Source organism: Trichoderma ghanense, assembly GCF_004382785.1.
Source record: "Trichoderma ghanense strain CCMA-1212 chromosome Unknown scaffold_3, whole genome shotgun sequence".
NCBI lineage: Eukaryota > Fungi > Ascomycota > Sordariomycetes > Hypocreales > Hypocreaceae > Trichoderma > Trichoderma ghanense.
The window spans coordinates 1,269,263-1,293,594 of record NW_027395666.1 but is presented as its reverse complement, the minus strand read 5'-3'; the positions used below and the strand labels follow the sequence as shown (position 1 = coordinate 1,293,594).

Genomic DNA, 24,332 nt, shown 5'->3' with positions numbered 1-24,332 from the left:
ATTGATGCTCATTCCAAACTCTTCAGGAAGAGACGATCTTATACCGGCACTTATTTAGTAAACCTCCAGTTTCGCGTGCAGGTGTCCCAGATTATTTTTTTCTGCCGGATCTGGCGGGGTCCTGACAAGGGGTCATGACAAAGGCGGTGAGTGTGGCAACAGGTGTCCTAGGAATTCCACCCTCAGCTTGGGATACATGTTAGATATATGGCGACATTGAGCAAATCGAAGTACCTCATGTATAGTGACTAAGCAATCTTCTTCACATGCTGCTAAGCCTATCTCAGCATTATTTTCAACGCGCTCCGAGCAGACGACTTATTCGGTCAGATATGGGCCCGCGTCCAGAGGTCGACAAGTGAATGCGACACAGATTGCGCCCGATTCGATATTCCACGAATATCCCACGATTTCCTGCTCTATGGCACTGTTTTTGTGTCTTGTAGCTTCTGCTGATGCGTCCCGATAGCGTTGGGATGCTTGATCTGACGAGGTGCGACTCCCATCGTTCGCTTTAGGGGCAGCTTGCCGCGAGCTGTCGCATCAACTCCCTGTTGCCACAGAAGAAGCAGCCTGTGCTGACGAGAAGAGTGCAGATGGATGAGATGAGCATCTTTGAAGGCATTGATCAGCCGGGCGACGAAAATGTCGACAATGGCATGCCCTCGCTTGACCTCTCATTCCCCAACGTGAACGACATGGGCGACCTGGCCGATCTTGCTCTGTTACAAGCAGCGATACATGGAGAAGGGAACTTGGACGGAGGAGTAACCGACGATGCCGTCGCAGAAAGCAAGGTCGATGCAGAAAGAGAAGCAGATGCTGAGGACGAGGAGGATGCAGCGGGAGACATAGACGCTGGGGGTGAAGCAGGCGCAGACGCAGACGGAGACGCAGACTCCGAGGTAGCCGCTGTTAAGGTTGAGGATACCGACGATGAGCTTCTTCGAATCCGCACGAAATCGACATCCGAAGGCTCGACTCCGATCGACTCCGATATTGATATGTTGCGAGACGAAGTCCTCGTGCTTCCGCCGACAGTGCGATTCGAAGTCGCAATCCCAGCTCTGTCCGAGGAGGAAAAGAGCGAATACTCAGTCGTATATAGCACTGTCGTCGAGTATATCACGGGAATTTCTGATCTGGGCCAAGATGTGCAGCAGTACGACGTTGAATTCACTGATGGAAGAGTCGAATCGGTACGTCCTCGAACAGCTCTGCACATGCACACTCGCACAAGTCTTTCGTCCATGCATCTCCCCAATTGTCCTATTGTCCAGGCCCTTTGATTGAGAGGCTCTCCCGCTAGCGGCATCATCCTCTCAATTTTTGTGCCGCACATCGTATCACCCTGTTTTTGGTCCCTCACTTTCTTCTCACCTGAGGCTCCTCTCGGCCAATGCTCGCTGTTATAAAAAAGTCACCGCTCCCCTCGCACAGCAGCTACCCTTTCCCACATTTTTTCTCCATTGCCCAATAGACCCTTGCCCGCCACATGATCATCCACATGCTTGTTGCATCTCTCTCTTCCGTTGCCAGTGTCTTTGAGTCCTCCATTATGATCTCTTATTGACTCGATTGAAGCTTGATCTCGCCGATCTTGTCCAGTATATCAACGGCGAAGAGGCACTCCTCCACTATCAAGAGAACCTGAACATGGCGGGCGGCGACCGCAAGCGAAAACACGCCCCCGACGAGGAGTGGGAGCCCGAGCCGAACACCATCATTGTCAACACCGGAGACGTGGACGACGAAGATGATGACATAATCTTGACTCGCAAGCGTCCATCACGTCCAAGTCGCGTCTTACGCTCGCGCGAGGCTAGTCGCCGTCCGAGCTACGCTGGCGGCTCCATTCATTCTGAGGGCGAGGACGACGATGCCCTGACCGAGACCAGCCAACCGGCGCGACGGCTGCGGAAGCGGACATCGACGCAGATGAAGCTCACCAGCATGTCGTTCAACGCGAGTGTCGTTGACCTGGAGCAGGATGAGTTGGCGCTGGAGGCTCACCAGTCGTCGGAAGAGGACAATTTCCTGCCCGTCGTGTCTGACCTCGCGCTGAAGAAGGGCCGGCCCTCGCGAGCCGTGCAGCGCTCTCGTCGACTGAAGAAGCAGAAAGGAGAGAATGCCAAGCGAGCCCGCAAAAAGTCGGGAGACTCTGATATAGAATTTGAACAGCCTCGACGATCTGCAAGGGCTACGCGCAATCGCACCAATATGCAGGACGACGCCTTCATGGACGACGACGACGACTCATTCTACGTGGTCGACGATAAGCCGGCCGGCGTGCCCAAGGTCATTTCTGTCAGGGAGGTTTTCCAACCAGTCGCCCCAGACTCAGATTTTGGATCCGTGCATATGCAATCGTGCCATACCTGTGGCGGCTCAAGGCAGCGTGGCCAGCTGCTCTACTGCCAAGGGTGTTGCCTAGCGTACCATAAGAACTGTATCGGGTATCGAAGCAATCGCGAGCATTTGGCGACCAAGGTGGGAGAGGACGACTTTGTGCTGCAATGCAGATTCTGTCTCAACATCTACTCCAAGAAAGACAGCAGTGCGCCCCGCCACAGCGCCTGCCAGCAGTGCAAGAAAGACGGCCGATCCTGTAACCCCTTTTCCCAGAAGAAGACGGCTCGTCAGGAGGAAAAGCTGCGCGCAGAGAACGGCGGCGTCGATCCTGTGACCCCAGTCCCGCCTGAGCTCATCAACAACTCCGACAATGTCCTTTTCCGCTGCTCAATGTGTCACCGTGGGTGGCATGTGGAGCATCTGCCTTCTACCGGCACCGACGCGATTGAGACGGACGTCAAATCTGAACGGCTCAAGGAGTATTCGGTTGACTGGCGGTGTACCGATTGCAGCTCTGCCAAAGGCAAGATACATCGGCTGATAGCGTGGCGGCCTGTCCCCCAAGAGGACGAGCGCCCAGCGTACGGAGATGTCAGCGAAGATGACAGAGAATATCTGATCAAATGGCAAGACATGTCGTACAGACACTGCTCCTGGGCCCCTGGAGCCTGGGTGTTTGGTGTCTCTGCGGGAGCCATGCGCACCTCTTTTGCCAAACGCGCGCTTGAGCAGGACCTCCTGAAGTTCACCAGCGAAGAGGCTATTCCAGACGAGTTCATCACCCCGGACATTATCTTCAAAGCCAAAATGGACAGATCAAGTTCAATGGGCAGATCAAAGGCCGATGACCTTGCCAACATTTCCCAGGTCAAGAAGATCCTCGTCAAGTTCCACGGTCTTGGCTATGACGATGTCGTATGGGACTCTCCCCCTACCCCAGACAACCCTCGGGTCTACAGCGCCTTTGTGGAAGCGTACCGCGAATACATTGAGGGGAAGCACTTCGAACCCGGATCCGCCAACAAGATGAAAGAACGCATCAAGCTCTACAAGAATTCTCCATTTGTCGAAGTCGACACGCAACCCTCTGGCCTCACCCGAGGGAAGCTCATGGGCTATCAAATAGAAGGCCTCAATTGGCTTCTGCAGAATTATCACCAAAATCGAAGCATTGTTCTGGCGGACGAAATGGGATTGGGCAAGACGGTTCAGGTCGTCGGTCTTGTAACCTCACTAGTACTGGACGCGCCGAAGGTAAGTGAATTAACCCCCGTATGTCTCCTTTGCTAAACGCATTTCCTTTCTGATTCTTTCCTTCCAAAGTGCTGGCCATTCCTCATTGTCGTACCCAATGCTACCTGTTCCAACTGGCGTCGAGAATTCAAGCAGTGGGCTCCAGGCATCAGAGTAGTCGCCTATCATGGAGGCAAGGAACCTCAGGAACTCGCCTATAAATACGAACTATTCCCCGACGGCTCAACAGACATGAAGGCTCAAGTGGTCATCATGTCGTATGACTCGGCGCAAGACCCAAGGACATCTGCCCTCTTCAAGTCCGTTAGCTGGAAAGGACTGGTCGTTGACGAAGGTCAGCGACTGAAGAACGATCAAAACCTTCTCTACACTGCTTTGAGGGCCATGAAGATACCATTTCGACTATTGTTGACTGGCACGCCGCTGCAGAACAACAAGAGGGAGCTCTTCAATCTGTTGCAATTCATCGATGAGAAGCAAAATGCAGAAAAATTGGACGAAGAGTATGCAGTTCTGGACAAGGATAACCTTCCCAAGCTGCACGAGAAAATCCGTCCGTACTTCTTGCGAAGGACAAAGCTCGGTGTCCTCAAATTCCTCCCCCCCATGGCGCAGATTATCCTTCCAGTCACCATGACGGTCATCCAGGAGAAGCTGTCGAAGAGCATCATGGCGAAGAATCCCCAGCTCATTCGAGCTGTGTTTGCGAACAGCAAGATGAATGCCAAGGACCGCGGCAGCTTAAACAACATTCTGATGCAGCTGCGCAAATGCTTATGCCATCCTTTCATGTATTCCGAAGCGATTGAAGAGCGTCATCACGATCCTGAGGTAGTTCACCGCAACTTGGTAGAGGCGTCGGCGAAGCTTCTTTTATTGGAGATTATGCTACCCAAGTTGAAGGAGCGGGGTCACCGCGTCCTCATATTCAGCCAGTTTCTGCAGCAGCTTGACATTGTCGAAGACTTTCTGAATGGAATGGGCTACGGATTTCGTCGTCTAGACGGGTCCATCTCGAGTCTGGAGAAGCAGCGACGTATCGACGCCTTTAACGAGCCAGGCTCTGAGCTCTTTGCCTTTTTGCTGTCGACGAGGGCTGGTGGCGTTGGAATCAATCTGGCGACGGCAGACACCGTGATCATTATGGATCCAGACTTCAACCCTCACCAAGACATTCAGGCACTGTCCCGTGCTCACCGAATTGGCCAAAAGAACAAAGTTTTGTGCTTCCAGCTCATGACCAAGGATTCGGTGGAGGAGCGAATCATGGAAATTGGGCGCAAGAAGATGGCGCTGGATCATGCCCTTATTGAGAGCATGGATGACGATGAACTCGAGGGGGCTGACCTGGAATCGATTCTGAAGCATGGTGCTCAAGCCTTGTTCGACGAGGGCTACCAAAAGACTGCCATTCACTATGACTCTGCCTCTGTGGACAAGCTCTTGGATCGCTCTCAGGTGGAGAAATCCGCAGCTGTGGATGATAACTCTGCCGAAGGCCAGTTTACCTATGCCCGCGTATGGTCAAATGACAAGCTTGGATTCGAAGAGACGGCGGATCCCACCGAAGAGCAAGCTCCAGAACCCATTGGTTCCAGCGTCTGGGACCAGATTCTTGCTCAGAGAGAGGAGGAAGCCCGACGAGAAGCCGAGGCGAGCAAGGAAGTACTCGGGCGTGGGGCGAGACGTCGGATGGTATGATACTTTGACCCGTCGATACAGCAATCGGTTTGGGGGGACTCTTTGCTAACAATTTGCGTCTTCTAGGCTGTCAACTATGGAGCAAAGGGTACTGATCCCTTTGCGGTGCTGGGCGATGTCGGTGGCGACTCTTCAGACTCCTCCGATGACTTTGAGATGGGCAATGCGCCTGAGGAATCCGAGGACGAGATGGACCCCTCATCAACAGGTAAGCATGCAGATCACCCTCTTCGCACATGAGAACCCTAAGCACGGATCGCTCTCAGAGACGCGATTTGAAAGGCAGCAAGGCTAATCATGAACCGCAGTCGAAACAGCAGCGGAGGTATTAGCCATGAAGGAGGCCAAAAGAAGACAGCAGCACGGCATCGCGTTCCCCAAAGAGCAGACGCCCAGCTCAACGCCCGGCAACTCAACCCCAATTCCAACCCAAGCTCATCCGACCGCAACGGGACCGGCATGGAAAGCCGATGTGCCAACGGCCCGTAAAAGGGGCAGGCCTGCTAGGTCAACGCAGACTGCCAATGGATTCGCCGGAACGCCCACCGACGGCTCCCACGCCCGATCCCGAGCAACACAACAGTCGCCTGGCCCTGCGTTGGTCTACAAGAAGGGCTTTGACAGTGCTAGACGCCAGGAGACCCTTCAACACTACCAACACTACTTGAACAACGGCGGTCGGCCACCGCCTCAAGCACAACCGCCAACTCAGTACCCGTATCCACCGCCCGGCCAAGCACCGACCGGGTACGAGTACATCTCCTTCCTGACGTCTGAGGCGCAGATACGTCTCGCGCTGGACGTTGTCCATCATTCAAAGTACTCAACGGCGATGAAAGAGCGACACATAGCCGCTCTGTTCCACAGATTAGGTCAAGTGCACATGCAGAACGGGATTCGGCAGAGGTGATTTTTCTTTTTCCCTTGGCCCCCCAAATTTTTCTTCAGTAATAGGCACGGTGGAAAAGAGGAATAGATCATGACTTGACGACTCTATTAATTTCCAAAACAAAGACAAGGATACAGTTTTTGATAATGACATAGCTTATCACATACACATGTATATACAGACGCAGAGAGGGAGAGAGACGATGCTTGATAGGGTGGACGGCCAGGCAGATCCTAAGGGAATGAGAAAGACGTGGAAAACGCGTCAAGTTGATCTGGTCAAACGATGGCTGACCTTCTGACTTGTACAGCCAGCGGACCAGATGCCAGCAGACACCGGAGACTTCTCTGCAACCAGCCGAGCTTTGACTCAATATTAAGCAGGGGTGAGAATACAAACGGACGAGGACCACAGCCTTGACCGTTGGGCTCATGTCGGTGAAGCAGCAGCTTGACGTTGAGGCTGCATGTAGTCTCCCATTTGTTGATATTGACCCCCAACTTCCTCCCATTTGCCACAAAAGCTTCACCTTCTATCTTGGACGCCCACAAACAACATTTCTCTCCTGCTCTCGCCTTCTATACATACTTGACTCTTTGTTTTGCAGTATCTCGTAGCGTTGCCATCTATATTCCTCATACTCCCGTCTCCCGTCCAACTTGCCGCCGTTTGCACCTCATTTCCTCCAAAGAATGGATCGTTCGCGTGGACTCAGCTCAAGGCCGGCAAGCACATCTTGCATGCCGTGGTCCCCCGAGCCACCAGCCCTCTCAACTCACCTCCGAGACTGCTCCGGCGAGGCTGCCATGGAACGGCAGATGGGCTTCAGCCATCACCCAACCTTGAGCGGCTACCTAATCCAGGGCTTCGGTCAAAACGGTCGAGATGCCACCGGACAACAACTCGTGGCCTATCCAACCTCTCAACAGCAACAGCAGCAGCTGAGTTTCAGTACTGCTGCTCCTCCTTCACGAGGCCTCTCCTCCCAAAACTGGCGGATCCTCTGCCCCGATGGGAATGTCTTCATGCGGTCCCCTCCGTGTCCCCAGACGAGTGCAGCAGCTCATGTCCCATCAAGCATGGTCCAAGCCGACAGAAGGGGGGTCACCGCACTGGCAGGACCTGGCGTTTTCAACGACGGGTATGCGTACTACTTGAACCGGGGCAACGGCGAGCTGACCAGACTTGTTCCGGCCGATATGCTGCCCGCGCTGAACGAGATCCCGCCGAGGGAACCCGAGAGGCGAGGAATGGTTGTCTTGCCGCCGCTGAGAGGCGTTCCGCCCAGAGGGATGGCGGATATGAGCCAGACCGTCACCGTCAAGGTAAGCTCATTTCTCTACTGTTCAGAAAAGATGGAAAAGAGAGAGAGAATTCTCTTCTGAAAGGGAGGGAGAGAAAAGAGGAAGCTGAGACTCCCAGGCGTGCCAAATCCATGGGCCTCGACATCCATCGGATCTCGTCCAGGTGAGTTGCAGATTCACCTCCCCCATCCTCCACACCCTCCCCATCCAATACTCCCATCGTTCATGAGCCCCGGTTGTTCCCAAGAAACTCACATCTTCCCCCAGAACCAAATCGACCGCATCCTCGCCACAAGCCCCTCGACATCAAAGAGAAGCAAGGTATACTGCGACATGTGGATCCACGAGGGACGATGCGCCTTCACCCAGACGGGCTGCAAATTCAAGCACGAGATGCCCCTGGACGAGCCCTCGCAGAAAGCCCTCGGCCTCTTCCAGGGCCTGCCCGCCTGGTACAAGAAGCAGCAGGAAGAGCTCAGCAGCAGCATGTGGGTGGCGTCCCATGAGAATTCCAGCTCGGAGACTTCGCCTACGGAGACGTCGTCTCCTAGCGACTTTGCATGGCAGACGCGGAGGGCGGCCAGAGTTTCTGCTTCGATGGATTCTTTGGGTGCGATGGTGCCGGACAAGAAGCGTGGTACGTTGACTCGACGGTTCACTTTCCTTTCCAAGGTGATATTGACGCGAAGGGGACTATCCAGAGACTCAGCCATCTCAGGCGACGAAGAGCCGTGTTGCTCAATTTGTTTGGGGTCCCATTGGGCCGCCTAACAAGCCGCCCTCGGACCAGGACCTCCTGGGGCAAGGGAAATGGAAGTAAGGCGTATGATGTGGCGAGGCCGCAGTGAGTCATTATGCCTCGAAGGATCTTGGATGCGGGATGAACGAGGAAGAAACACTTGTCGCAACATGGAGAGAGGATACTGGGTCAACGATATATGGGTTAGGGTTGGACGACTTCACGGCAGCAGCTAGACGCAGGAGAATTATAGTAAGATCATGGGGGTTAAATCGGATAGAAGGGGTTCGAGGGTAAACATATGAGCATAGAATCTTGAAGTCGGGACAGTAACTGAAGATGAAGTATTATCTCCGTATAAGCGTATTTGGGCAACTCTCGCGCTGCGTTTTAACGTCATGTATAGCCTCTCACTTAAGCGCCACAACCTCTACCGAACCGCGCGGAGGTCATCTTCAACCAGCTAACGAGAGTCTAATGAATGACTGGTGTGAAGGCTGATGCCAGGTTTGTCTGACAGATGCCATGACGACATCGGAACGCCGTGAACCATGTTTGGGTTGTCGGAGATGTTACTGTTGTAAGCTTATATGGAGTAGGAGACATTGATTACTCTCAAATCGCCGTCAACTGACAACTCCGCTATGAGATTCATGAGGCATATCAAGGCAGCTCCGGAGTATATATAGGCCCGATTGTCATGTCGCTCGTCTCTGGCGGCGACACCAAGCCTCCATATCCAAGTCCAAAGACCACCAATCACTGTCCCCTCCGCCATGAGTTCTACCACTGAACCAGCTTCCACTCCGGCCTCAGTCTACCTACCGCCTCTACGAAGAGTCATCACCGGGCACGACGCAGACGGCAACCCCATCATCAACAAGACCCTCTCCCAGTATCCCCCCGGCATCACCCCCAGCGGGATGCACTTCTGTCTCGGCTACTCCCTGGACTCATCTCCCGCCATCCTCGACAACGACCAAGACCTCGCAGCATACCAAGACCGCCTCCCGCACAACGTGGGCCTCAGCATCCGCGGCGGCACCGTGCTGCGGATCGTCGATTTCCTCCCCGGCGCCGAGGCCCCCATGCACAGGACGGCGACGGTCGACTTTGGCGTCATGATGGAAGGCGAGGTGCAGCTGGTCATGGGCAGCGGCGAGACGACGGTGCTGAGGCGGGGAGACATTCTTGTGCAGCGGGGGACGCTGCATTCTTGGAAGAACAACAGCGCGACGGAGCCCGCGAGAGGGTTCTTTGTGCTGGTGGATGCAGAGTTGCCGACGGTCAACGGGACGAAGCTGGTTGAGGAGATGCCCAGTCTAGAGTAGTGAGGACCAAGTGCTGGATAGGTGTCTGAGGCAATGGGAGCTCTACAACATGTTGTGCCTATCTACCTATGGTCTGTCAACGGTAGTCTGTACTCGATTTCCCAGCCCATGCCTATCCATAGGCAGATGCAAACACATGAGGGAGTGCATCTCGTGATGGTGACTTCAGAGTTGGAAGCCCAAGTCGTTCATCGACTCTCCTCTTGCAGGAAGCACCGCCACACGACTGGTCTCAGAGCTAAATGTATGCAGCCATGAAGCAAGACCAGTATTTACCGAGTCTGCTGTCTTTTTCATTCTTCTCACCTCATGGGAAGGAAACATTTGCATCTTGGTGTCTCTGCTCTTCATCTGGCAGACACCAGCTCCCTTATCTTATCGCGGCTAAACGCCGCCACCTGGAGCTGCTTCCCCCACCATCGCAGCTCCGTGACATACTTCGTACCTCCAGCCCTCTCGTCCGCATCTTCAAAGCTGCCCAAATCAAGACTTCGGAATCTACTGCACATATCCAGGCACGCTGAACTGGCCGCAACAAAGCTGACATTCATCTGTTGAGAATCTCCTCTTCCTCCGAGCATGACGATTAGCAAACGAGGGACCGTCAGCAGCTAGACAGACCATCCTTCACAGCGGCCACTCGAGCTGCCTTTCTCCCACAACTCTCCTTCTTCGCGATTCAGCCTCAGCCGGTCAACGAAGCTCATCCACCATGGACTTGCTCAAGAGCATCTTCCATACTTTCAACCCAGACGTCAAGGCCTATCCATCAGCCAAGGCTTTCGATACGGCCGCCAAAAGCTATGCGGCATCAGTAACAACAAACCTGCCGCCTGCGGCACGAGCCGTGATCCTGCAGCAGCCGTTGGAAGCCATTCAGGTATGCAGCCCCCCACGAACCCATGTTTCAACTTGCAACTCTGACAAGAATGTTCAGCTGGTAGATTCCTCCACCAACACCATCGGCCACCTCGCCATCATCGATATCCTGCTCCGCGGTCCGACTCCAGCGGCGACTCCGCGCGAGTTGATACTAGACGAGGCTCTGCGGTTTCTCTTACGGTTTGATCCGGTACAAATCAGATATGTTGGGCCTCTGTTCAAATCCCTGCTGGATGATCTCAGCAACTTTTATACGGTACGAGAGCTCGTGCAGCTCGAAAATGCGTCTGCTTCTCCAGCAGCTGCTGACAAGAGAAATAGCCCAAAGTTGCAGTGGAACTGCTTTCCAACGCGATCCTTCGAATCGACCCGAGCGGATCTGTCTTTACATCAACACATTTAAACATGGCGAAGCTGGCCTACGATGCCAACTGCATTGAGCCCGCCCTCAAGGTCCTTGATGCCGATATCCTTTACTATGTGCGGCCTTCAGCTTCTACGCGCCTTGAGCTCAACGATACGGCACTTCAGCCTCAGAATTATATACCCGCAGCTGGCCTGACAGATACCGTCAAGAGCACCTCCGTTCTCGAATACCACTTTCTCCAAGCCATGGCGTACATTTCAAGAAGAGACTGGCCCAAGGCACAATTGGCGCTCGAGAGAGTCATTGGGCATCCCGCCAAGGACAAGGGAGTGAGCAAGATCATGGCCGAATGCTACAAGAAGTGGCTATTGGTAGGAGTGCTGAGAGACGGAAAGCCCCCAAATCTGCCTTCCTACATCACCAGTTCAACAAGGTCAATTTACAATGGGCTCAGCGAAGCCTACAACAATATCGCGTCGTTATTCCCTACTGATGGTGCAGCAGCACTCAAGGAAGAATTCGAGAAACGACGAGCCGTCTGGGAAGAGGATCAGAACCTGAGCCTGCTTGAAGAGGTGTTGGTCTCGTATCAGAAGTGGCAGGTTATCAATCTCCGCCGAATATACCACCAAGTCTCCATTTCCCAGATCCGAGAGACGACTCTGAGTGCCATCACCGCCGAGACACTCAAGGATGACGGGGAAGTTCTCATGCTGATCAGCGAGATGATTGAGTCTGGAATGCTCAAGGGCGAGCTCCAGATCGGGTCCACGGCTGGCGAGAGCTATCTAACGTTTCACGAGGAATACAATTCGATGACGGAAGCCGAATTCGCAGCCGAGGTGGCCCGTTGTCATGCGAGCATCGAGGCACTGACGAAACAATATCGGGCGACAAACGAGCGGCTCGGCACGACAAAGGAGTACGCACGACACGTGCTCCGTGAACAGAAGCGGATGGACAAGGACACTGCGGATGCCGGGGTCGGCTTCGACATGAATGTAGAAGACGAGGATCTGATGACGGGTGTGTTGGGCAGTGTCTAGGATACGTTATGTTCCGCCCTTTCTTTCTCTTAAACTTGAGCCCGTGATTACCAGTCTCTTTGAGAAGGGAATGGTTGGTCGCTTGCGCGGGCATGTGCAGCAGTTTATCAAGACTTTGAGACGACGACGGACATCAGAAATGACGGAGCGATCAGGGAACAACCACAAGATGAATAGATTGTTTAAGATCAAGGCACTTTATCTTTTGCGTCACGCACATTATAGGCTATTTTACATGACTTTGAGAAAGATGCAACTGTGAAGGGCAGCAATCGGTTCCCGGTGTGTTGCTCGAGCCTGGTTCGTCTGACCAGCTCTACTCTATCTGAGCGATCTGTATATGTTTGGTAAGCCCGGATTACCTCTATCCCTTGGAGTCGTTCCGCTCCTCTGCGGCATGTGTCTACCCCCTGGTAGCGTAGTATGCTGCCAACACATGGCATAGAGTAGATCTATGATGAGTAAAAGTGCCCATAAGCCCATTCGGAATGCCAAACCCGTTGCGTTCTGCAAAAGCAACCATAAAATCAATCCATGAAGCGAGTGATTCAATCCTGATTCCCGCGTCGTGGTCCAATCTTTGGTAAAAGCAATAGTAAAGCAAAAACAATTCAACCGCTCTAAACCCTCGTCCCCGTCTATGCTGACTTCCATCTTCATGAAGACATGCGATTCCGACGTCTCATGAAGCTGGGCAACGGCGAAGGCACATTCTTCTCCTGCCCGCCCGACGAAGGCGACGCGGCCCTCGACCCATTCCTCTTATCCGGCGCACAGCAGCACCCCATGGCCGCATGCAAAATAAACGCAAAGTCCGTCGCCAGCGCCGCAATCCACATAAAGACAAACATCTTGCCCCCAATATCGCACTGAATATTCAGCTGGTCCTGCGCCGTGAGGGCAATCTTGGCGGCGACGCTGATGACGGTGGCAATGACGGCGGCGACGGTGAGGACGAGGCCGGCGACGAAGCCGAGGAGGGAGGTGCACAGGCTGAACCAGCGCGTCTTGAGGACGAGGGGCGTGAGGAGCAGCAGGACGCAGTTGAGGACGATGCCGGACATGAAGAAGGCGTACATGACCTGGGAGCCGATGCGCAGCAGGGTCAGGATGGTGACGACCTCGGAGGGCAGGGCGATGCGGGCGCCGGCCAGGAGCTCGCCGACGAGGACCTCGACCGGGTCGAACCAGAAGAAGGATTTCGGGGGGGAGCAGAACGTGACGCCTCTATAAGACACAGGGTGTGAGCAATCATTGCACAGGTCTGTTGAGAATAAGGTATGGTGGTGGTGATTGAGAGGACATACTCATCGTTGTAGCCCTCGCAGTAGCTCCACACGCCGACCTGGTAAAAGTCGTGCAGGCCGAGGCTCCGGGCGACCGAGTTGAGCAGGTTCGAGTTCTCGACGGAAATGGGGATGATGTGCGAGACGTCGAGCTTGAAGAAGAAGATGTCGTCGAGGAAGCCGTTGATGTGGGTGTTGCCGATGAGGACGAGGATGAGGAAGGGGATGGTGACGAGGTAGCAGAGGCCGGCGATGATGGTGGTCCATTGGCGCACGGCCATGGCCTGGGACACCATGACTGTCATGACGAACAAGAAGAAGAAGAAGAAGGGCGAGTGGGTGGATGAATGGAGGAGCAGGAGAGGTTGAAGCAAAAAAGGGCTCTGCCTCTTCTTTGCTGTGTGGAGGCAAGNGGGAGAGAGTGAGTGAGTTGGCGATGCAAAAGGCCTGTGAAGAAGCAGACGGGCACATGTGCTGAGCGAAGAGCCTGCTGATGAGCGAGGATACAGAACGGATCAGCATCACCGTCCCACGGCTAGAAGCATCGCCAGTGACCTCGACGGACGGCAGCACAGGCACGGGCACGGGCACAGACAGGCACAGCTTCGTACCCGTACCCGTATCTCATGACTGGAAGTTACGTACTTGTACATACATACTTACATACCCTTACGTGTACCAGGCTGCCAGCTCCCGGCAGATCGGAGCCAGAGTGCCGATTCAGGGCGGGGGGGGGGGACCAGGGGCGATGCGCTTATTGGAGGCCCCGGAGCCCCCTTTGGGTCGGTTGGGTCCCGGCTTCGAGGGTGAGTGAGGGAGAGAGTGAGTGAGTTGGCGATGCAAAAGGCCTGTGAAGAAGCAGACGGGCACATGTGCTGAGCGAAGAGCCTGCTGATGAGCGAGGATACAGAACGGATCAGCATCACCGTCCCACGGCTAGAAGCATCGCCAGTGACCTCGACGGACGGCAGCACAGGCACGGGCACGGGCACAGACAGGCACAGCTTCGTACCCGTACCCGTATCTCATGACTGGAAGTTACGTACTTGTACATACATACTTACATACCCTTACGTGTACCAGGCTGCCAGCTCCCGGCAGATCGGAGCCAGAGTGCCGATTCAGGGCGGGGGGGGGGGACCAGGGGCGATGCGCTTATTGGAGGCCCCGGAGCCCCCTTTGGGTCGGTTGGGTCCCGGCTTCGAGGGTGAGTGAGGGAGAGAGTGAGTGAGTTGGCGATGCAAAAGGCCTGTGAAGAAGCAGACGGGCACATGTGCTGAGCGAAGAGCCTGCTGATGAGCGAGGATACAGAACGGATCAGCATCACCGTCCCACGGCTAGAAGCATCGCCAGTGACCTCGACGGACGGCAGCACAGGCACGGGCACGGGCACAGACAGGCACAGCTTCGTACCCGTACCCGTATCTCATGACTGGAAGTTACGTACTTGTACATACATACTTACATACCCTTACGTGTACCAGGCTGCCAGCTCCCGGCAGATCGGAGCCAGAGTGCCGATTCAGGGCGTGTGTCCCCGCCCGTCTTTTCGTTTCCAGCTCCGCCTCATGATCGGACCCAAAGTCACCCTCCCAAAGTCCGAATGATTCCATCCGAAAGAAAGTCCCGCAGCACCGGCCGACAAGTCTATCAGGTCATGCTCAGCACGGGGTTGCATTTGACTTTTGTCCCCTCAATGCATCTCGTGTGATGCATTCTATCTCGCTGAATACATCGTGAGAATGACCAAGAGAGAGAGAGACATGTCCAGCATGTGATGAGATCATAGGGCCACAAAACGATAGACGCCTGACCCACGGCCACCGTCTTTTAGCTTGCGCAAGATGAGAAGCAGAGCAACAAGTTGGCAAGGAAAGAAAAAAAAAAAAAAGAAAGAAAAAAACAAGACAAGACATCAAGACATGCAAATTCCCTGGAACTGCATGTTTTGCCGCTTTCCTGCCGTGTTACATACGAGTACATACAGTACTATTCAGTCTTTGGGGCCGGGAGGGGCCACAGCAAAAAGAGGCGAAAATGCGGATCGGCAATTCGAGCCGTTTGACGCCATGGAGCGACAAGACATTCGAAAGAAACGAAGCACATTCTTCACACGCCCGCCTTGTGCGCGAGATATTATACAGTACAGTAGGACCTCTGGGCTGGCCAATCCGAAGCGCTCGTCTGTCTCGTCCCCCTTCGCTTCGCCATCCTTGGCCGTGGAGAAGAAGAAAATAAGAGAGAGAGAGAGGCAATCATAAGACTTGGCTTCCTGAACAAGATTGCTGGGGCGGGTATGGAGGAGGAGGGGAGGGGGGCTGTGAGACATTGATGCCTCATGCTGCGAAGCGAACCAGGGTCTGCCGGGGGGCCATGGGCAGTGTCGAGTCGTGCGTGTCCCCCGTACTAGCATTACGAGTCTCCCCCGTTCAGCTTCGAGTTCGTGAGTAGTTGGTTGAGGTACATGTACGGTTACAGGAAGCGCCCGTCATTGGTACTTACACGGAGGGACCGTCGTGTGGTGCTGGTTGGAGTGGACTGAATCATTCAAACCGGCTCGCCAGACCAGGCCAACAACGTAGCGCTTCCCGCACCGGCGCTTCGCGTCAAGAGAAGCCCAAGGGCTCGATTGGACCGCCGTGGGCGCGGGACCCTTGCGAGGCTTGATGAGATATGCGCCGCCTAATAAATAGGTACTGACATGGAAGCATGTGCTCAGGTAGCTTCAACGGCTCGACGCTCTTGTCTGCAGTCCCGTCGCCGGGGTCCATAAGGTACGCAGATCGCAGGTAACCGCTCTCCCAACCTTGTCCAGCTCCGCGATCCCTTTTTTTATCTTGTTGTATCTTTCCTTTTCCTTCTTTGGCTTCTTTCCACAGAACGATAAAGAAGGTTGCCAGACATTCGCCGAGATCGAAGCAGGGCACGGCCACACTGTACATACATCCCCATACACACCTAGATGCAAGAAGCGAGCATATAATTCGGCTTCACTGCCCATCATTTTCAGCACCTCTTTTGGGTCTTTTCCTTCTTTTCCCTTTCCTTCCCCTAGTCCCCTCCCCCTATTTGCTCGTACAGCTTGGGGGCTTTGTCTCTCCATCAGATCAAACAGGTTGTTTCTCCAAACTGACTCAGGACGGCCCAAGTGGTTGGGTGACGAATTTGAAGCAGAGGGCCATCTCGACGTTTGCCTGGCACACCTCTGCCCACCTCTGCCCACCGCCTCCGACTGATGACGACGACGACGAGCTCCAAAAGTGGATGAGCTTTCAGCTGGCTGCCGATCGGGAATTGTCCATTCACGAATTGAGAGCGATCCCTCAGTCTCCATTGACGGAAACGCCATTCAGCACGGGATTCCGCTGTTGCTGCGGGTGTCTCTACCCCGGCTGCACCGCCTCTGTTGTCGGACTTGAACCTGTTTGAATTGTTCCTGGTTCATCGGAGTTTTGGAGGTTTTCTGATCACTGCACAGCTCCGGGCTGAGCTGAGAGCGCAGAGGCTGGACCGGGCTCAATACCCAAAGTCGACCGACCCGGACATCATGAGAGTCCCCTACGCGGCCCTCGGCGCGCTGGCGCTGCTGGTGCAGGCCGCCGGAGCGCAAAAGGTCTCGTACTCGGACACGACGGGCCTCACCTTCTACCAGGGCACCAAGACGCAGCGCGTGGGCGGCGACCCGGTGCCCACGGGCGTCTACACGACATACCGCTCCAAGATCACCCTCACCGGCGCCGCCACCTCCAAGACGCACTCCGGCACCAGCTCCGGGACCAGCACCGGCTCCGCGAGCGGCACCTACACGACGGGCACTCTCACCGTCGGCGGCAACCTGACGGCGACGGCGACGGACTCGGTGCCGCAGCCGACCAACACGCAGCCGTGCAACAACTACGTGGAGCTGTGCTCGCGCAAGTTCGGCAACATCACGCACGTGGGCTGCCACAACTCGCCGTTTGTGCGGCCGGGCAACTCGGGCTCCAACCAGGAGCTCCCCGTCAAGACGCAGCTCGACGACGGCGTGCGCTTCCTGCAGGCGCAGATCCAGTGGCCGGCCAACGGCACGGTGCCGCACTTCTGCCACACGACCTGCGACCTGCTGGACGCGGGCCCCATCACGGACTGGCTGGGCGAGGTGTACGAGTGGGTGGACGCGCACCCGTACGACGTGGTGACGATCCTGCTGGGCAACGGCAACTACTCGGACCCGGCGCTGTACGTGCCCTTCATCGAGCAGACGGGCATCCTCAAGTACACGTTCGTGCCCACCGTCTTCCCCATGGCCCTCGACGACTGGCCCACGCTCGAGAACATGATCCTGCACGGCAACCGCGTCGTCATGTTCCTCGACTACAAGGCCAACCAGACTGCCTTCCCCTGGCTCATGGACGAGTTCTCCCAGATGTGGGAGACGCAGTTCGACCCCGTCGACCGCGCCTTTCCCTGCACCGTCCAGCGGCCCCCCGACCTGGCCGACGACGCCGCCCGCGACCGCCTCTATCTGATGAACCACAACCTCAACGCCGAGTTCAACGTCTTCAACCTCGAGCTGCTCGTGCCCGCCGTCTCGCTGCTCAACGAGACCAACGCCGCCGAGGGCTACGGCAGCGTCGGCCTGGCCGCCAACAACTGCCGCGCCGACTGGGGCCGCGCCCCCAACATCCTCAACGTCGACTACTACAACTACGGCTCGCCCCCGGGCTCCGTCTTCGAGGCCGCCGCCCGCATCAACAACGTCACCTACAAGGGCCCCTGCTGCGGCCAGGTCCAGTCCAGCGGCGCGTGGAGCGTCCTCCGCGGGCATGTCCTGCGTCCAAGGGGCGAGGACGGCCTTGTGCAGCAGTGGGCGGTGGGGCTCTTTGTCTTTTTCATGGCGATGGAGTGGTCGCCCTTTAGCCAGTCCTTGTCGTCTCTCGCCGTCAGGTTTCCTTTGCTCTTGCTTGCTTGGTACCTGCTTTGTACGCCTCACACTCTGAGGCTCATTCTTGGCCTCCCCATGATTGCTGGGATGGCGGCGGCAGTTGTCGATGGTCACATTTGACTTGCCTCTCCTCTTGGTCAGCATTTTCAAGTTTGCAATAAGAGATAGACGCTGGGGTTGGTTCACAGACATTTGACGACGTGGCGCGGCATTTGAATCGGGAGTTTCTGGGGCAATGGCAAGAAGAATTAGTATTGACATGTATATAACGGCACTCTATGGGAACACGGGAATCTAGTATTAGACACTTTCAGCTCAGCAAAGCGCATCTGACTATAAGCAATGAGAATATACTATAAGCAATGAGAATATGGTGCAAAGCGCATTGCCATTCTAGAATCCGGGCTTGAATCGGACGACGAGCATCCGGGCCCTACCCTCACAACCGGTGCTGTGTCAGATCCGAATTCGGGGCGCTTACGTTGCCGGATTTATATACAAAGCAGCCCCGCCAATTTGCCTCTCCCCTGATGTCTCCCCAGGCGAAAAAGCCAGCGTGAAAGCGTCCAGTTTTTATGTGATGATCCCCCATGAATATCCCCATCACACTATAATCTCACGTCTACAGTCCTCAAAACAAAAGTCGATGTAAAAAAAAAAAAAAAAAAAAAAAAAAAAAAAAAAAAAAAAAAAAAAAAAAAACACGGCACATCAACCTGCCGCTGGCAGCTCAACAAACCCTGGCCACACAACAAGATCGACAAAGGGAAAAGAGGCCGCCGTGAGGCTCAACCAAGAAGTAAACCCGTACGTACCACACGGTATTAATCCCGTCACAAACCTCCGCATTCCGTACCGACCACAGCTTAGAAACCTGTTCAAGCATGTGTTAAAATATCGTCCAATCACAGCACCCAGCCCAGACACCGCCAACCTGCGCCCAGGGGGGGGCCTTCCCGCAGCAGCGGAAAAGCCCATCGGATCAGGCGTCTTTTGGCGCAAATAGCCGCGCCATCAGGTCTGGCTGGTTTTGGGGGCCGGGAACGAGGGCGCCATCGCGGTGTGAGGGTGTGACCGAGGGGAGAGAGAGAGAGGGGCAGAACATGGGAGGGAAGAGCTGAGCTGCGGCTTGTTTAAATACTACCTTACCTTAGCATTAGCCCTGGCGTCCACCCTTGTGAGTTTATCGTCGTTGCTGCTGTGCTGCTATTTGCGTCTCGTCATGACTGTCGTTGCTAGTTTTTCGAACCGTTGATCTGATGGTTTGATTCGATCAAATCCGTCATGCAGAGCACACGCCATTACTTCTGTCTGCTCCAGCCCTACACGGATTCTCTATTCCCAGATTGTCCATCTTTTCCTCGTCGTCGTCAGTCTTCCCCACCCTTTTCGTTGCTCGGTTGACAACTGATTGACTGACTTGGGCTGATCAGGACTTTGGTGATCCCCCCATATGCCGGCTGTGTCCAGTCCAGCTGCTTGCCCATCTCCCCGTCTTTCTCTTCTTCTCGCTCCATCTCTTCTTGCTCTGGTTTTGAATTCTTCGTCTCACTTCTTTTCCCTTTCCATCTCTTTCCCGCTCTCTCCATATCACCATCCAAGCCACAGCCTTCCCGAGCGGACTCCTCCCCGTGTGATACCCTGAGAGCCACCACCCATCGCCAACCTCGCCTTTCTCCAGCCTCAGCTGCAGCCGCAACCTCCTTTCCCGTCCCCATCTAGCCGAGTTCTGTGTACTACGCAGCTCATCGCCGCCATCTCTCCGTCCCGTCTTCAACCAGGCAAACACACAAACAAACTCACCAACTATACAACCCCTTGCAGACTTCTTCGCCAGTGACCCTGCTCTCTCTCTCTCACCAAACAAACGGACGCCCATCCAGCCCTGTTCTGCCATGATTCCCACGCAACGCCATGGCTCATAATAGCAACCACCAGGGCCGAGAGCCCTTCAGAGACCCGTGGGCAGGGCCACGCCCCGACCAGCATCTCTCCCACAAAGTGTCCGCCCTCTCCGACGCCAGCGACCTAGACGGCCGCTACGACCTGGACGATGGCTCTCATCCGCTGCGAGGCCGCGAGTCCATCGTGTCGCTCGAGTCCGAGTATGACCGCCGCAGCTCCATGGCGTCTTCGGCATTCGCGTACGGCCCCCCGCGCAGCTACTCGCCGGCTTCGTGGACCGGCTCCTTCTCATACGCCGGCGCCGGCGGTGCTGGATATGCTCCCGTAAGCGCCCAGAGCGGAGGACCACCCTCGAGGACTCTGTCCAAGGGGAGTCGGAAGCCGAGCTACTCTTCCGTGCAGCAGACCGTCCCGGAGAGCATAAGAGAGGAGGAAACATACGACCTGTCGCTGCTCCAGGGCGCGGCGCCCATGGGCACATCAAGGCCAGCAGCGCGAGGAGGATACGAGGCCATCCACGAGCAGGACGAGGACTTCGACGCCGTCCCGGCCTTTGACTTCACGGCGACCCTGGGCCCAATGACGTCGCACGACAGCGCCTTCATCAAGAAGCTGCAGGAGCAGGAAGCCAGGGGAAACCTCACCGGCGGCCTGGGCCAGGGGTTCCGGGCCGACTCCCAGCTCCGCAGCGGCGACCTCCTGTCCTCGCCGACCGCCGTCCAGCGCAGCCTCTCGCAGTCGCTCGCGCGGTCCTTCTCGCGGCGCAACCCGAGCAGGCGGCTGAACCGCGCCGAGGCCCTGCGGCACGTGGGCCAGGACGAGGCCAACCGCCGCGGCGAGGTCATCGAGGTCATCGTGGAGGAGCCGGTCGGCGCCGACCTAAGCAACATCGAAGGGCCCAACATTGCCTCGGGTGGGCTGCGCCAGTCGACGTACCCGGTCAAGGAAAAGGTGACGACGCAGACGTTTTACCCGCAGCCCAACTGGAAGCCCCTCTCCATGCGGTGGCCGTACCTGACGTCGCTCGTCCTCGTGTCGCTTGCCCTGGCCGTCATGCAGGAGGTGCTGTTCCAGATGTACAGGGAGAAGCCGCTGGTCAAGTTCACGTCCCCGGACCAGGTGAAGCAGGGCATCTACTTCGTCATCAAGTTTGCGCCGACGCTGCTGGCCGTCATCTACGGCGTGCTGTGGCAGTTTACCGACTTTGAGGTGCGGCGCCTCGAGGCCTTTTACCAGCTGTCCAAGGAAGAGGGCGCGACGGCCTCCGACTCCATCAACATCGACTACGCGACCAGCTTCAACTTCTTCCGCCCGTTCCGCGCCTTCAGAAAGGGCCACTACGCCGTGGCGGTGTCGTCCATCGCGACCATCCTGGCCGTGTCGCTGGTGCCGACGTTTGCCGCCGCCGCCGTGGTGCTCAGCCCGAGCCGGGCAGAGCGCATGGCCAACCCGTCGGGATACAAGACGCTCGGCTTCAGCCCCGTCTGGTCACGGCTGCTGACGTCGACGCTCGGCGTCATCGCCATCCTGGGCTGCATCCTCGCGTATCTCCTGCAGTCGCGCAGGTCGGGCCTCCTGTCCGACGTCCGGGGCATCGCGGGCCTCGCGTCCATGGCCGTGGTGAGCCACATCCTCATGGACTTCAAGGACATGGACACGGCGCCGCACGGCGACATCCACAACCGGCTCAAGTACAACCGCTACGTGCTGCGCAACTCGTCGCTCGCGCCCGACGACGCGAACCCCGTCACGTCCAAGGAGAAGGAGAGATCCGAAGACGTCGACCTGCCGACGAACCCGCACCCCGTGCTGCTCCGCTCGGCGGGCATCCTCTCCATGATCGCCGGCCTCTGCCTCTTCACCGGCTTCATCCCCGTCTTCCTCTTCACGCCGGCGACCGTCGTGACGGACAAGGCGCCGTGGGTCGTCACCGTGCTGGCCGTGCTCCTCAAGATGGCCTGGGGCGGCATGGAGACGGCGGTGCGCATGATGGAGCCCTACTACATCCTCTCGCGGCGGCACGCGCCGGCCAAGACGCTGCTCCTCGACTACACGGCGCTCCCCTTTGGCTACATGCCGGTGCGCGCGCTGCTCAACGGCCACCTGCTCGTCTTCGCCGTCGGCTTCGGCAGCGTCATGGCCGAGTTCCTGACCGTTCTCGTGGCGGGGCTGGCCACCGTCGACGGGCACGACTTCCTCCTCGTCTACAGCGACGAGGACAAGACGTGGGAGATCAACTCGGGCACGGAGACGGTCAAGTCCTTTTACGTGTCCGTCGCGCTCTCGCTCTTTATCCTGCTGTACATGATGGCCGTCGCCCTCGTCGTCTTTCTACGCCGGCGACACCCCTTTCTGCCGCGGCAGCCCAACACCATCGCGTCCGTGCTGGCGTACATCCACCAGAGCAAGATGCTCTACGACTTTGTCGGCACGGAAAAGTTTTCGTCGGCGCAGGTCCGGCAGCGGCTGGGCGACGGCAAGACGTACGGCCTGGGCTGGTTCGTCGGCAGGGACGGGCAGAAGCACTGCGGCGTGGACCAGGAGGAGCTGATTTGCAATTATAAGCATGGGATTAGCCTGAGGCAGGGGACGCAGCCGTGGAACATCCAGTGGGACGTTCTCTGAGGCTGTGGCTTTATGTCTTATGGATTTTGAAAGTTTGCATCTTTTCTGCGGTGTCTTGTTTGGTCTTTGATGGAACGGGATCATGGATATGTGTGATTTGATCACGCGGACTGGAGCTTTCTTTATAAGCCTTANTCCTCTTCTTCCCTTTGTTGATTTTTGTTTCGATTCTTCCTCTTAAATTTTTACTAAGGCTAAAAAAAAAAAAAAAAAAAAATTATTTTTTGAGTCCTCCTATTCAGACAGATAAAAATCTCTATTTGAACAGATAAATCCACTTATTTACTACTACTCATACGCCAGCAACTCCAGCCAGCCACACCTAAATACAGTGCCAACCTCTGGCGCCGCAGGTACAGCAGCTACTAGAAGCTGCAGCAGCTATTGCAACAGCATCACTGGAGAGGATGCATTTACAGATGCAATCTGAGGCTGCAGAGATCACAGGAACAGAGGTATCTTAAAAGACCGTGCAGAAAAGATGTCTATTAGCCGTGTTGCGCATGCTTTCCCTGATAACCCGATATGCTAGTGTGTGACACTGTATTTTGCTGTGGGTGTGTGGCAAGCTTGATCTGGGGGGTATTTCTATCTTAGAAAACTAGGGATATCTGTTCAAATAGAGATATTTGTCTGTCCGAATAGGAGGACTCATTTTTTAATGAATATTGAGGTTGCTAAGGTGATAATTAGCTGCCGGAATTCAGCGAGTTGTGATTCCAATCTTGCAATTAGTAACCGACGGGGTACCTCGGGTCGCGTGGGGATGCAGGGCCATGGGCATGTACCCCGCATACCCAGCACGAGTAACGCCGCGACTTGTGGTTGACAACCTAAGCCCAAGATAATCCGGACTCGAACCTGGCATCCGTCCATCTGGCTAGAATGTGAGATTGTTCCCTGGCGAATGACTATCCTTAGCCTGTTGGCAACGAGGGCGGGATACGACCTGGATGGCCCCGTCGATGCTCCGTACAGTATCTTGGAGAAGAATGTGATGGATTCCAACAAGCAACAGCCAGCCATCGGAAGTGTCTCCCTTCTTCCAGCACGTCTTTACGCTGCTCGCGGTGGCTGGACACCTCTAGCGTCCTTGGTACAGTGCCCGTGGACCTGTAGCACCCACCTGAAAGCCCCCCTCGTATCCACTGATTAGCGCCAGTTGTAGCCCCTGCCGCACTGATGCGCTGCTGATGCACAGTGAGTTCCATCGCCTGCACCCACTGATCACCTCCACCACAGATTCAGGCCCTCCCCCCTGTTCCCTCTGCTTTCTCTCCTCCAACTCAACTCACTCTCTGCACCCTCTCGCCAACTTCACCGGAATCATCCATCTCCATCCATTCGCTTCAGTTTCCCGTCCGGTGCCGACGCAGCCGCCCTCATACCGCTGGCGCTCCTCGGTGTCAGCCAGCGACTGTTGGCTTTGTCTTCATCATTTTTCCCTGATCTTTTTTAGTCTTCGTTCCACCGGACTCGCAAATCTCGCTCGCTCCGCAGATCTGCCCATTTCGTCATCGACCCTTGCATCACCCAAGCAACACGTCATTTACTCACGACCGTACAAAAAGATATCGTCAAACCGATACGGAAAAGAAAAGCCCTGCTTCGAGGGCACTCAAGCTATTCTGTGCCGACGAAAGCAACCAAAGCAGACGCGCGCGCGCACCGGCTTTGGCTTTTGCCTCGTCTGACCTCGTATTCCGCTCAGCTCAGCCTCCTCGCCG

The 24,332-nt window shown here is 55.8% G+C and overlaps 6 protein-coding genes across 6 annotated transcripts; 5 read left to right on the top strand and 1 right to left on the bottom strand.

Annotated features, from left to right (window-relative positions):
• Positions 1-605: 605 nt before the first annotated feature.
• On the top strand, positions 606-8,320 carry CCMA1212_003737 (Chromatin remodeling factor mit1; the record flags this gene model as incomplete). The annotated part of the gene is made up of 8 exons (XM_073701072.1): positions 606-1,199; positions 1,585-3,606; positions 3,676-5,301; positions 5,374-5,515; positions 5,616-6,213; positions 6,918-7,521; positions 7,768-8,137; positions 8,190-8,320. 8 exons carry the CDS (start codon positions 606-608, stop codon positions 8,318-8,320), a joined length of 6,087 nt encoding a protein of 2,028 aa, XP_073560631.1.
• Positions 8,321-9,015: 695 nt separating this feature from the next.
• Positions 9,016-9,570, top strand: CCMA1212_003736 (uncharacterized protein; the record flags this gene model as incomplete). The annotated part of the gene is made up of 1 exon (XM_073701071.1): positions 9,016-9,570. One exon carries the CDS (start codon positions 9,016-9,018, stop codon positions 9,568-9,570), a length of 555 nt encoding a protein of 184 aa, XP_073560632.1.
• Positions 9,571-10,282: 712 nt separating this feature from the next.
• Positions 10,283-11,865, top strand: CCMA1212_003735 (uncharacterized protein; the record flags this gene model as incomplete). Its single annotated transcript, XM_073701070.1, has 3 exons — positions 10,283-10,450; positions 10,499-10,708; positions 10,774-11,865. 3 exons carry the CDS (start codon positions 10,283-10,285, stop codon positions 11,863-11,865), a joined length of 1,470 nt encoding a protein of 489 aa, XP_073560633.1.
• Positions 11,866-12,521: 656 nt separating this feature from the next.
• CCMA1212_003734 (uncharacterized protein) lies at positions 12,522-13,456 on the bottom strand (the record flags this gene model as incomplete). The annotated part of the gene is made up of 2 exons (XM_073701069.1): positions 12,522-13,092; positions 13,173-13,456. 2 exons carry the CDS (start codon positions 13,454-13,456, stop codon positions 12,522-12,524), a joined length of 855 nt encoding a protein of 284 aa, XP_073560634.1.
• Positions 13,457-16,698: 3,242 nt separating this feature from the next.
• Positions 16,699-18,195, top strand: CCMA1212_003733 (uncharacterized protein; the record flags this gene model as incomplete). The annotated part of the gene is made up of 1 exon (XM_073701068.1): positions 16,699-18,195. One exon carries the CDS (start codon positions 16,699-16,701, stop codon positions 18,193-18,195), a length of 1,497 nt encoding a protein of 498 aa, XP_073560635.1.
• Positions 18,196-19,989: 1,794 nt separating this feature from the next.
• CCMA1212_003732 (uncharacterized protein) lies at positions 19,990-22,605 on the top strand (the record flags this gene model as incomplete). Its single annotated transcript, XM_073701067.1, has 1 exon — positions 19,990-22,605. The coding sequence occupies one exon, from the start codon at positions 19,990-19,992 to the stop codon at positions 22,603-22,605; it is 2,616 nt and encodes an 871-aa protein (XP_073560636.1).
• Positions 22,606-24,332: the final 1,727 nt, after the last annotated feature.